The sequence below is a fragment of the Andrographis paniculata genome, unplaced genomic scaffold (genome assembly GCF_009805555.1).
Source record: "Andrographis paniculata isolate CXL003 unplaced genomic scaffold, ASM980555v1 Contig87END, whole genome shotgun sequence".
Lineage (NCBI taxonomy): Eukaryota > Viridiplantae > Streptophyta > Magnoliopsida > Lamiales > Acanthaceae > Andrographis > Andrographis paniculata.
Window position 1 is genome coordinate 1,394,640 of NW_026137625.1, and position 13,140 is coordinate 1,407,779.

Consider the following 13,140-nt stretch of genomic DNA (forward strand, 5'->3'; position numbering starts at 1 on the left):
TACTATTTTTTTCAAATGAAATCAAAATAAAATATAAATAAATATTAAACAAAAGCATTATTATATTCATATAAAATAATTCTAATATTTTTTTACTATAATTTTTATCAATTACTCCCTCTGTCCCGATTCAGAAGGACTTTTTGAAATTTTCCAGTAAATTAAGAAATAAATAGTATTTTATTAATTAATGAAAATATGTAAAAAAAAATTTTTAACATTTTTGTCATTTGACTTCAAGAAACTCATATTACTAAAGTGAAAGTCAATGATATTTTCATACACTTAAATATGTTATATGATTAAAAATAAAGATAATTTAGTAATTTTATTAAATTATATTAAATAATATTCAGATGTTGAATTAGATTAATAATTCTATAAATTGGTATCAGTGTATCAAACCTGTAATTATCTCGGACTCATATAGATTAAAGGAGATCAGATAAAATAATATTATGCAACCAAATACTTCGAAGTCAAATGAAATAGCCCCTATAAGGATTATTTGTTGATTTCAAAAAATACAAAATTAACTATATACAATATGTAGCTATTACTACTATAGTTTTCTATTTATAACTAATTTGAAAAATCAATTATGCTAAATAAATAAATATAGCTTTTCAATATGCATAAATAAACTGTAAGCCATCATAGATATACCTAATTTTACAGTCAAAACAACAAAGAAATAAATATAAGCGAGCATCCATGTTAAAAAAATGCGTTACCTGAGTCTGCAATTTAGTGGAAAAGAAGCAGAACTTCAGGACTCGTAGGCTTGAATGATCCTCATGGATTCAGCATCCATTGAAGAAATGCCTCATCCCAACATCAGCTGTTCCACGAAATAAATATGGTTTTTGAATCCAAATGCCTACTTGATATTGTGTGTGGGAACACTGAGGTAAAATTTAGTGTTCTTGAAGTCATCCAGCATCGGATTGTAACCATCTCGGGTTCTCGTCTTGGAGGGAAGTCCAAATTCTTCCATAAAGGATGCTGTGTCGAGCTGAAACGGAAATACCACAGTTAGTATCAGGTAGTCGACTAAAAATATTGGTCATCCAAGGAAGTATGTAAAAACATAGTTTTAAGAAAGAACATCAGCATATGCGTAACTGAACAGAAAAGTCTGAGTTATATCATGCAAGATGACAATAAGTGTAAATGTGAAAGTAAGTCAAGGCTAAAATGCAAAATGAATAAAATCGTGATGCAGGAGAATATAAATGTTCTTCCCAGTGGTGTTTTCTTTCTCTAAGTAATACTTTGGGGTTTGCTTTCAACTACACTTCACAGCCTTCGCAGAATACTACTGAACTAAGCATACAATTAGTTAAAAACTTCGCTACAGGTGATCATTGTACACTAAATTTCATAGAAAGATTTACTAGAGGTGTGTTTGTTTGGTGGTTTGGATTTTGAGTTAGAATTTGAGTAGTAAAAATTTTGAATTGAAATAGTTGGATGATGTGATATAAATAGGTGTTGATGTGATTTTTTGAAAGTAAAATTGATTTTTACTATAATATAAAAAATAAAAAATAGGCATTTGTTACCAACATTGTGAGGCATTTTGAACTAAGGGACTAAATCGATTCAAGATCACACCGCTTATAGGAAACTAGGTGTATTGACGCACATAATTTCAATAGAACCATTTTTGGAAGGACATAGTATATTTGTCATTTCCCATGTTCAATCATCTGCCGACTATCCTGCAGTGTAATGTTCATGTAATCCTCTGTTATAAGATAAACGACTATCTCAGGTACTAAAGTGCATGGTAATTAACACAACTATCTCAGGTACTAAAATGCATGGTTAGAAATTACCGCAAGTGTCCGTCTCTTCCTTCCCTTCTTGGAAGAATTATCTTCTTGTGGCTTCCACCATCCAGAGCAGTAATGGTCAATACGTTCAAGAAGCCGAAAATCCGTTGGGAAAAATATATCAGCATCACCCTGTTAAAAAGTATAAACGCCATAATAAATGATAAGGATCACAAAAGTGATTCTCCGGTACAGGAATTAACTTTCAAAGCACATGAAATGAATTCTAGAGTGCATTTGATATGGCTTAAGTCACATAAAAGTGATATTCCTCCACTTCCTGTTTGCCTAAAGGGTACACAAGATCTAATTGACTGTGTTTATTTTTCTGGAGTTTGCATACAAGCGTTGTTGAAAATAAAGGATATCCAATGGTAAGCTCTTTATTCAAATTATAGATGTCTCATGGAGGTAATCATTTTTGGATGGTATTATATATCTACGATTAGTTTCCTGATTTCCTGAAAAAAATAAAAAGCAACAGAAGTTCACCCACATTATCTTGGTTGGATCCTTGATTTTACACCCACCTGGAATCGAAACTTTTGAGATAAATAAGTATCATCTTTCTATTGAAAAGCTCTCCCACATTATCTTTCAGCATATCCTTAGTTATCTAGCTGGTTGTAGTTTTTTCGATTTCTCTCTCATATGGATAGTCTTCTGTCCGCCTATATGCATCTATTCTTCTATCAATTAAAATTACTTCTGCTTCAAAAAAGAAATAAATGAAGCGACGGAAGTTCTCCCAAAGAAATGCTGGGTAAGTCCAACAAGTTAACACTTTGTCTTGTTGTTTTCCAAAAAATTATCTTTTAGTTTGAAGATAATACAATAGCTCCAATGCATGGTTTCAGTTGCAGAAGAAATATGCAGCAGGAACACGAGAGGTTTTATGATCGGAGCAGAAAACCAGGAAGAGAGAATGAGTGAGAGAAGAGAGTGTAATGAAACCATACCTTAGCATCCAGATAACTGTTGAGATCTGAGCTCTTCCCATGTTCCTGAAAAGGCCAAATTGCAAATGAACTGTACAAACTGTTTTCAACATCCTAGTAGTTAAACTTAATAAGATTCAGATACAAAAGAAACAAGCATCTAAATGTGCTTTTATATTACAGAAGGATCAACATATAGAAGAACTAGTAAATGATTTATCACCAAAAATAAGTTGGTGTGTTTGTTTGGAGGATTCTCCCTCAATTTTACTATTCATCCAATTTTTTCCCCCAAAAACATCAAATCAAACATCTATTTTTCATTTTTATATTATACTAAAAATCACATCAATAGTTATTTATATCACATCATACAACTATTCCAATTCAAAATTTTTACTATTCAAATCCCAACTCAAAATCCAAACCCCCAAACAAACACACCCTTAGGAAAAGAAGAAAAAAAAACGCAAGACTTATAAAAAGGATTAAATAGAATCAATTCATTGTACGATTTTCTTGATTGAAAGAAAATCCATATAATTTTAACATAGACACCTGTAGAAACAACAAGTTTATAGTCGAACGGGCACCTAGATCTAGCAACAAGCAGGTTATCTAAACCAATATCAAGACACAAGAGGACTGCCCTAATAACTGAATCAAAGAGCTTATAAAGGCTGATATCCTTAGTTACAACTTTGAAGTATAGAAAGGAGAATTCCTTGATAGAACATGACGATTAAACAATCTCTCGGAATTTAACTTTGTGCCAGATAATCCATGCTAGCATTATTAGGTGTCAGGGGGGTAATGACATTTTACTTAAATAAAAGCACAAATCAACAAGGAAATGCAATAAATAGGCTTTTCTCATTCTACATATTCAAAGTAAACTAAACACATTGCACACAGAAATATTCTCCTTCATACAAGAGGGCAAAAGAATGAATGAAAAAATGAAGGTATCCAGCTTGTCTATGCTACCTTACTTGCAACCAGCGGAGCTCGCTCACCAGGTATTCTTACATCAGGAAGGTAGCTAAAATCAGAGGCAATTAAAGACATCTTTGGTAAAGCACCATGTAGAACTCGTAGAAGTTTCTGCACATTTTCACAAGGTATTACTTCATAAATAAATGCATTCAAAACATCAGAAAATATTGGTACATTTTACTCAATGTTGTCTTACTAAACAACCGGTTGGTAGCCAGCATCTTCGTGGCCTTGGAAAAATTTTGGACCAAATACTTTTGGCCACTGAACCTGCCATGGTTCCACGTGTAGTACCATCTTTTGCCAAATCCAAGATCTCCATACAGCTTCCAATCAATGGATCGTGCAGCGGCTTATATAGCTCAGAGAAGTCTGATCTGTCAAAATTACAAACCAAACAAAAACATATAGATAATATAAATGAGAGGAAATATAATATTATAAAAGAAATAAACTCAATAACAGATACATATTCCAAATAAAACCTAGATTTTCGTCAACTAAGGTAGAGAAAGCAGATTAAGTTTCAGGTTTGTGTTTCATATCTATAATCAGTTCCAAGAAAAACCAGTTAGTAACCAAATATGGAAGATTTCAATGAAGATGGTTATGTATGAATATTGTAACATTGTATAACTAGATTGAGGTGCTAGATTAAGTGAGATTTTGTGGATTGTTTTATCAGGATTCATTGGGATTGAATCACTTGCCTCAGACAAGCCAAAAGTACCAATATATTTGTAGAGATAGGTACTAGAAACCACTTCCCATCTATTGATAATGGAGATGCTAGCAAACTGAACAATACAAATTTGAATTAGGAGCAACACAGAAAGAACCCTGACGCTATGCACTGGAATATGCATTTAATAATAAAGCAGTCTTATAATAAATCATGGCTAACACCATAAAATTTTTGAAATCTTCTTTTGTTTTTCCTTTTTTTTTCTTTTTGGAAAAACATAACTGCAGAAATTTTAATAATCCCCAATCATGCATGATTGTGTGAAGTACATGCCATTTTATTGGCATAACTAAACTAAGTAAAAGGGAAACAAAATTTTTATTTAGGATAACTGTAGACAGGAAAGTTTTAAATGAAGACAGCATAATTGTAGGCAGGAAACCAAAGTACATGCCACGTTTGTCCAGGAAAAGTTTTTTCAATTTCCCAAGCTAATCTCTGAAATTTACAACTAGTTGAACCCTAGTTCATTTTATAAACTTCAAAATTGAAGTTGTAGCAGACATTAAGGAAGACACATGCCTTTTTTAAATCGAACCTTTTTCCTGAATAGAGTAGAATGGCTCAACTTGTGATATGACTATCTTAAATTTGGGTTATACTGGATTCAGTTATTAGAGTTCATAGTTGCTTAAGCTTGTAGTTGATGGTAGCTTACTCTTCACTGTTGTTCCAATTTAAACTTGATGGTTCCAACCACTTGAACTGAGGTAGTCAAGAAATTGAACAAGCAGCAGTCTATCATGGTTTGTAAGGCCAGTACGCTTAGAAGTGTTAAATTCATGAAACTTAAGAAGCAAACGTACATAAGACATTGCAGAATCGCTTACGTGTCATGTCTCTGCTGAACCCAAACTTCCATCCAAGGTGACACTTGATTTTCTGAGTAGATAAGATCATGAGGCAGATTATCAAGCACCTACAAGTTAAGCCATTGATTTAGAATTTAAAATTAAAAACTGAGTGCTACACCAAAGGAAAAGCATTTTCCATGTGAATATTTTGGACATAGACATAACTTCCACATTGATTCACCATATAACTTCCACATTGATTCACCATACAATTTTTTATTGCCCGACAAAGTTAGATAAGACATTTTGAGAGAAATAAAAATTGAAAATCAAGGAACCAACAACCGTCCCAATACCTCTAACATGATGACCCAACAAGGTTGCTGCTCAACACCTGCACCAAAAACATAATTTCTGATTTAATATCGATCAAGAAAAACACTTATACTCAAAACTGTCTAGTGTAAGTTCACGAATTTGACAAGAACAAACACTTGTTGTAAATGAAGTAAAAAATACAGATGCAACAGACATTAGTAAAGACCAAGAGAAAGACCATCATCATACCCCATCCATTTGGATCAGAAGCATCACGGCATTCTACCCTAAACTTTGCTGAGTGGCTGTGTACTTCTCCAACAGTTTCCAGTTGTATTTTAGAAAGTGAAGAACTAATTTCCACTGAACTGAAATGTATTAGAACACAATTTATCATCTTCTGCAGGTGTCTTGATTTATTAAGAAGACAAGATATTTACAACATCAAAAAGACAGCTAAGAGTGGTGCAGTGAAAAACGAAATGCATTGAGACAACATACGTGTAAGTCATATTATCATAAACTCTTGTGGGTGCATTCAGTTTTATATAATCCATCACACCCTTTGCACAAGTCCCTGATCCACCTCCAATCTCATATATCTGGAAAAGAAAGTGAAAAAATATTCATCAAGGACATACAAGATTGATTTTACAAGAAAGACTATTATTTAGAATATTCCAGACAAAAAGCAAACTGTAAATGAGAGTAGTACTGGAATCTTACCACAATTATCAGAAAACCAAAAACTCTATGTTCAAGTTAGTAAATGCAGTTTCAAAATTCATTTACCCACTCAACCATCATATCCAAGTGTGGGTCGTGTATTAATATGTTATGGAGTCGGGTAAAATCAAAGGTCTATATTAGAAAATGGAGAAGTACAGTACTCACTTAGGATAATTATTATTTTATTCTTTATTATTTCTCTTATTATTATATTTACTGTTTAATTGTTGATTATGAGTCTTGGGACTTTGCCCATAGGTCATGTTAGATGGGGGCAGTCATTATTTTGGTTTTGATTACAAAGCGAATTGGTTTCCTCTGTAGCACTCTATTTCTATTGATTCGAATAAATTCTCTCTTCGATAACCCTAAGTCATAACAATTGGTCCGACCTGCCGGATCCTCTGCTGATAGATTCATGCCCATCTAATGCCCATCTCCAATCAACAACAATTCGAGCTATTAGAAGCAACCGTTGAAGTAATACAGGAGGAGGTAAACCAGATCCGCCAGGATCTTTTCGCCAAGCTTGAGACTTTGGGAGAACAAAACATGAATCAAATAGTTTCGCTGTGGCAGGAGTTGCTCGCATGAATCAAGGCAGCGCTCGGCAGCGTCAGCACTGCCGCTGACGCCACTGCATCAATGGGTCAGCCACCGACTCAATTCACTGTGCCCTCAGCTTTGCCGCCCATGGCGCAGCATCCGCTAGCGCTGGATTCTCAACCGTTAAGGGGGGAAACCCCACCAAGGTAGCTTCGCCACCCCGCTCCTCTCAGAAGTCAGACTACCACCGTTTAACAGGACAGAGCCTATTGATTGGGTTGCTCGCACCGAGCAACAGTTTGAACTCCACCAGATGCGAACAAAACTCAAGTCAGCATTAGCGTACATCGCCATGGAGGGTACAGCACTGCACAGGTCTCGAAGGCAACATTTTCGCCACCCAATCACCACTTGGGCGGAGTTTTTCCGAGCCCTAATACATCGTTTTGATGATCGTTACGTAAGGAGCTCTTACGAGCGCCTTGCCACACTTCGGCAAAAAAAGGGAGTTGATCAGCATATCAACGAGTTCATCCAAGTGGCGACATAGGTGCCAGGCTTAACGGATGAGCATTACCTCGGATACTTCATAGGAGGATTGCAACAAAACATCCGCAATCATCTGAGGACACTAGACCCCAAAGATTTGGACTCAGCTATCCAAATCAGCCATAGCATTGAGTGGGAATTCAATGTTGGTTCTACCACGACATATCAACAGCCTGGACACCGCCTGATCAATTTGCGAGTTCGCGCCTTAGCAGTGGAGCGCAGATTGGACCTCCGGTAGGTCCCTATAGTCTTGGGAATGGCATCGAGAGCAGTAGACTCGGCACGGACAGCAGCTCCACTGGCAGACGCCCGGTGGCTTCAGACCAGTCCTCCGTGCGAGCTCCCTTTCGAAAATTAAGTCTCGCAAATTTCAATCTAAGCGACTTTGTTACCGCTGTAAAGAGCCTTATACACCATTGCATAAGTGTGCAAACAAGTCCCTTCGAACTTGTGTGGTGAATCCAGAAACAAATTGGGTGGCCGAGCTTAAAAAGATAGGACAAGGTCGAAGGGTGGACAGAAAGTGAGGTCAGATCCACGAAGCTCGAGCAGATGGAGGTAAAGGCGACAAGCTCTTCCTTAGGTTTTGATACATTGGCGCGGACTAATGTACAAGGATTCGACTTGGGTTGACTAAGAGGAATTGCACTTCCAGTTTCCTGTCTTCCACCTTGAGGACAAGGCAGTTTTCAAGAGGGATGGAGTTGTTATGAGTCGGATAAAGTCAAGGTCTATATTATAAGAGGAAGAAGCACCGTACTCACTTAGGATAATTATTATTTTATTCTTTATTATTTCTCTTATTATTTTATTTACTGTTTACTTGTTGATTATGAGTTTTGGGTTTGGCCCATAAGTCCGCCTATATATAGAGCGCATTTAGGTCATGTTAGGTGGGGCAGTCATTATTTTGGTTTTGGTTACAAAGCGAATTGGTTTTCCTCTATAGTACTCTATATCCATTGATTCGAATAAATTCTCTATTCGATAACCCTAAGTCATAACATAATATGCACGAGAAATTAGGTGTTGTAAAGCATTTTAAAAAGAGAGTATAGTGAATGGGAAAATAAAGAATAATAACTTTCTGTAAACAAAAGCTAACACTTAATGCATAAAATATCAAGTTGACTAGTATTACTGGATAGGTATCCAGGGAAAAAGAATGATGCTTTTCCAAAATCATAACTTCTGTAAAATCACTGTTTCCACTTCTGAGTACATGAGGACCTTACAACTGGGCAAACTATGATGAATGATCCATCAGAGAACATTAAAGGCTATGAGCACTCTAAGTGATCAGATTGCAATAACTAGGCCTGACTATCAATATCAGACATTGAAAGAGCAGATTTTAATCCAATTTATTAAACTCATTTAACACACTTACCCACAATTTTGGATTAGCACTGAAATAAGCAACTAAATAGCAACATAAGTCTATCAACAAATGTGAAAACATGAGGTGGCAAGCTCTTCTAGTCATGATTAAATGTGGTAACAAAGTGATACAAAACTCTAAACGAAAACAAATACTGCAAAACCAAAGAAAATTTATAAGATTATTTTTCCTCATGTTGAATACATCCAGATCTATACACATGTGAAATATTCTATCCAAAGAAGGCTGTTTGCTCGTCGTGATTTATGGATACAGATATACCTAAACTTGATCAATCAGTAATAGTAAGAATTGAAACACGCATACAATAAATAATAATAGTTCAAAACCAAAAACTCAAAAACTTACTTTAAGTGGAATGGAGAGGTTAGCCGTGCGTAAAATAGCCTCAGCTATTCCATGGGCGTACCAAGGCTACAATAGTAATGAATAGATAAATTGAGTGATAAAACAAAATAAAGACTAACAAAAGAGAGACAAGTAAACAAGAGAAGAAACTTATTATCTTTTGTCCGGGTATTCTGTAGGTGGAGAATAGGTGTGATGAAACAGTAAATATATACAAATAAGGCTATGACAAAGTGAACCATAGACTCACTGCAAGTGGTATATGATGCATTGCAGATAGAAGGAAATTTAAGTAAGGAAAAATCATATGCAACATAAACTTCAGCTCTATGGAAGTGAAACCAAATTATAGTAAAACATATATATAAATATATATACACGCAAACACTCACACTCACACACACATATATATATATACATAGAATATATTGTTCCCCTGGATAGCTCTAGTGCTAGAATCCACAAACTAAAGAAAAGTGTGTTGTGCAATGGAAATCAGAAAATTAGAATGATCCCACATCCAAAACCCTCTTCTTTTGTTATTCCAATTTACTTAATAGATCCAAAAATTATGGGTGTGTTCTTTTGGCTTATTTTACTTTATTTCTACTACTTACAAATTTTTCCCCTCCCACAACCATCAAATCAAATACCTACTTGTTACTTTTTGTATTACACTAAAAATCAATTCTGCATTCAAACCACCCATCCATCCGTTCTTATTTATATTACATCAAACAACTATTGAAACTCAAAATTTTACTATTCAAATCAAAACCCCAAACAAACACAGCCTTTATTTCCAAAGCCATACCATTTATGAAATGAGGAAATTAACGGAGGAATTGAATATAAATACATATATAATATCAATTTTTTTAAATTGTGGTCTGTGATGCTCATTCAACACAGTGTGGGATGTCTCATGTTTTTGCAAGGCCTTCTTATGAATCACACTCCCAGAATGCAAGCAATTATCTTGCAGGAACTAAATAGTAAATGTAAAATGGCATCTATTTTAATGTTTTAGCAAAGGCAGTTGTTAAGCAATAATCATTTCAAATCCTAATTTCCATACCAAACATGCAGCAAATTTGGTTCCACTGCATAACTATTCATCAAAATATTGCATGTAGATGCTTAGTAACTATTATATATCAAGCTTTTAAAGATATACCTTAAAAAGCTCAACTGGAGTAAACCATGAACTATCACTCTGCTTATAGATAGCATCCAAGTGCTTCATGTAAGCTTTCCTACCTGATCGATTGAATAAAGTAATAAGTTTAATTACACATATTCAAACAAACTTTGTGGCAAGGTGAATCATGAGGCTTTGTACTGTTTCTGAGATCCTGCATATCAAAGTGAAATTAAAACACAAGTCTTTAACTTCTACATCATTCTTCTCCTCCCATCTAAATCCCCATGCAAGAAAAATACGTTTCGAATGATCAAACATTCACCAGTGACCAGTTTGACACTAAACTAAAGTGAACGTACGTCAAAGCAGCCAATACAACTCGAAAGAACACTTTCATAATCAGGAAAGATAGGTAAGCAAAAGTTTCAAAGCAGTTACTTCTATAAGGGTGTGTGTATGGTATAGGGAAATGGGAGTAGAGAATTGGAGTGTTTGTTTGAGTCAAGGAATTCAAATTTGAAGACTGGATAATTTTTCATTTCTCCTACATCCAGAAAAAATTAAAGATAAATAAAAATTAAGTGGGTGTTTTTTTGTCAATTTACTTTTTCATGTTTTGTACTATTTAACTCTCACAATTTCCTTCATATATATCCTATTTCAATTTCATAAAACATTGCATTCAAATTATTATTCAAATAAAAATCAAAACAAAATCACAAATCAAACACACCAATATTTCTTCATGGATTCCCATTTCACAGAAATATTCTTTTACCCTATCTCCTCCTGAATGTTTTTACATTTCTGAATTAAATTCTCTGTTTCACTAAAAAAATCAACTCACATTCTATGTTAGAATTTTTTTCCTACAATTCTCTTCTCCCGTTTCTCTTCAATTCCATTCTTTATATCCTTTGGACCAAAAGCATCCTAAGATTTAAGTTAGGTCATCGAATGGAGTGACTCCAGGACACCCAACAAAACACACCCGTATATAGCCCCATATCGGTCAAAGAATTATACCTGAATCTAATAGTGCATGAAATATTAAAAATTAAGAAACAATAACAAAATGACAGCACAGCTTTGATTCATCAAAGAACCAAACAACCTTCAAGCTGATGGAACTTAATGCTTCTATCAAGAACTCCAACTGAGCCCGATCTTTGAGAAAAATAACCATGCTCTGGATGATACAGAGCCGCATGAATAAAATCTCTTACCTTAAACAAACAAAATCAACAAGTTAAAATTTAAAAATAATAATAATAAAACTTCCGTCAATTCCAACAGAAAAATCCCATCTTCAGTACAATATCACAGCCTCATGCGTACAATACAGTGACATATACAGCTAGAGAGAGAAAGAGAGATTACTAGCACTGGTGATTCCCCGAGAATGTTTGTACAATAATTAGCTGGAGAAAATGGGATCACTGGAAAATTTAATTCATTGGAGTTAGATTATAATTGAAAAAAAAAACAAATACAATCGAATTCAAGCCGCGCAAAGAAGAAACGTAGATAGCCAAACCACCTTTGGGAGATGAGAGGAAAGCAGAAAGGCGCTTGGGGGAGGCAGCTCGAGCGGCCATTGTTGCAGAGCTGGAGCCTGATTTCTGCCTGCTCCGCTCCCTATTTCGTCGTTAAATCTCAGCAGGGTTTATTAGCTGATTGAAAATTAATTGACTTGACATAAACCCGACTTCACGCTATCTTTGTAAACCAGAACACGATTTCATAGAGTTGCTAGATGTCAGCGCACCAAATTAATTATCTTCCGTAAAATTGTTCATAACTTATACTCACTCCTTCCCATGATAGTCTTATTTATTATTTTGTCCGTTTCAAAACAACAGTCTCATTTTCATAAATAATCATATCACCATAAAATCATTCCTACTTTTTTATTATTATTACACAATTACCACTATTTTTTACACTAATATACTCACAACGGCAAAAAAGTCATGTATCCTTACTTTTTACCAACTACCAATATAATATCAATATTTCTTGAATCTCGTATCCAATATAATAAGATTATACTTTTGGGATAGAGGGAGTATATGGTTTTAAAATTCTCTTATATTTCAAATATGTTCCACCCCATGAAACTGTTGTGTGATGGGAAGATAATTTTTTATCTATATAAATATATTTTATATGACGAGGAGTTTCATGCAATATTTTTTTTAAAGTATAACGGGGCGTTATTTAAGTAAATTGAAGATTTATCTCAAGTTTCGAAACTACATACGATTTCATACTATATTTTTTAAAGTATAAAGAGTTCTATGCAATTTTAAAGTAAAGAAATGATTCAGTAAAGGGAGTGATTGGACAATTTTGTCAATACTTTCATCATCTGGATAGGGTGTACGATTTACTACTGTAGAACTACCTTAGACCGGCAAATTGAGGATAAATACAACAGACACATATTTAAAAGAAATATAATTAATAAATAACTAATAATGTACTAGTTAAAAATAATTATTATTTAATAAAAAATTAAATTAAAATTAAGACAATTGATTAATATAATTAAAATATACTATTATAAAATGGAATTATAGTAAACACAATAAGTAAGTAAGTGGGACTGAAGGTATAAAATAATACTACAAATAATACTTAGAAATGACTTGCCCATTTGATTAGAACCGCTTTTTAGTCTACCATTACGGTTTCAACCGAAACTGATTCGAATTGAACCGAAACCGTCGTTCTGACGATTCGATTTCGGATTTGTGTTTTTGCCAAACTACGAACCACTGATTCAAA

At 34.3% G+C, this 13,140-nt stretch overlaps 1 protein-coding gene across 4 annotated transcripts; it reads right to left on the reverse strand.

Annotated features, from left to right (window-relative positions):
• Nucleotides 1-487: 487 nt before the first annotated feature.
• Nucleotides 488-12,015, reverse strand: LOC127242518 (protein arginine methyltransferase NDUFAF7 homolog, mitochondrial). 4 transcript variants are annotated; one of them, XM_051262065.1, is made up of 15 exons: nucleotides 11,891-12,015; nucleotides 11,731-11,789; nucleotides 11,465-11,576; nucleotides 10,384-10,466; nucleotides 9,207-9,272; nucleotides 6,131-6,231; nucleotides 5,879-5,997; nucleotides 5,668-5,705; nucleotides 5,348-5,436; nucleotides 4,483-4,569; nucleotides 3,969-4,149; nucleotides 3,764-3,880; nucleotides 2,798-2,842; nucleotides 1,842-1,970; nucleotides 488-1,015 (listed from the first exon to the last, which is right to left on the reverse strand). In XM_051262065.1, the coding sequence occupies exons 1-15, from the start codon at nucleotides 11,946-11,948 to the stop codon at nucleotides 881-883; spliced, it is 1,419 nt and encodes a 472-aa protein (XP_051118022.1). In that variant the 5' UTR covers nucleotides 11,949-12,015; the 3' UTR covers nucleotides 488-880. The 4 variants fall into 4 exon arrangements, with proteins under 4 accessions (XP_051118022.1, XP_051118024.1, XP_051118025.1 ...); XM_051262067.1 differs by lacking the exon at nucleotides 4,483-4,569; XM_051262068.1 differs by lacking the exon at nucleotides 11,465-11,576 and having other exon boundaries at nucleotides 11,891-11,953.
• Nucleotides 12,016-13,140: the final 1,125 nt, after the last annotated feature.

Bases quoted from the DNA above. Each gene is read 5' to 3' on its own strand.
- LOC127242518 (XM_051262065.1), bottom strand. From the start codon at position 11,948: ATGGCCGCTCGAGCTGCCTCCCCCAAGCGCCTTTCTGCTTTCCTCTCA. The intron at 4,150-4,482 runs GCAAGTGATTCA...TAATTTTGACAG, and splicing joins GTACTTTTGGCTTGTCTGAG to ATCAGACTTCTCTGAGCTAT. The intron at 1,971-2,797 runs GTATGGTTTCAT...ACTTTTTAACAG, and splicing joins ACAGTTATCTGGATGCTAAG to GGTGATGCTGATATATTTTT.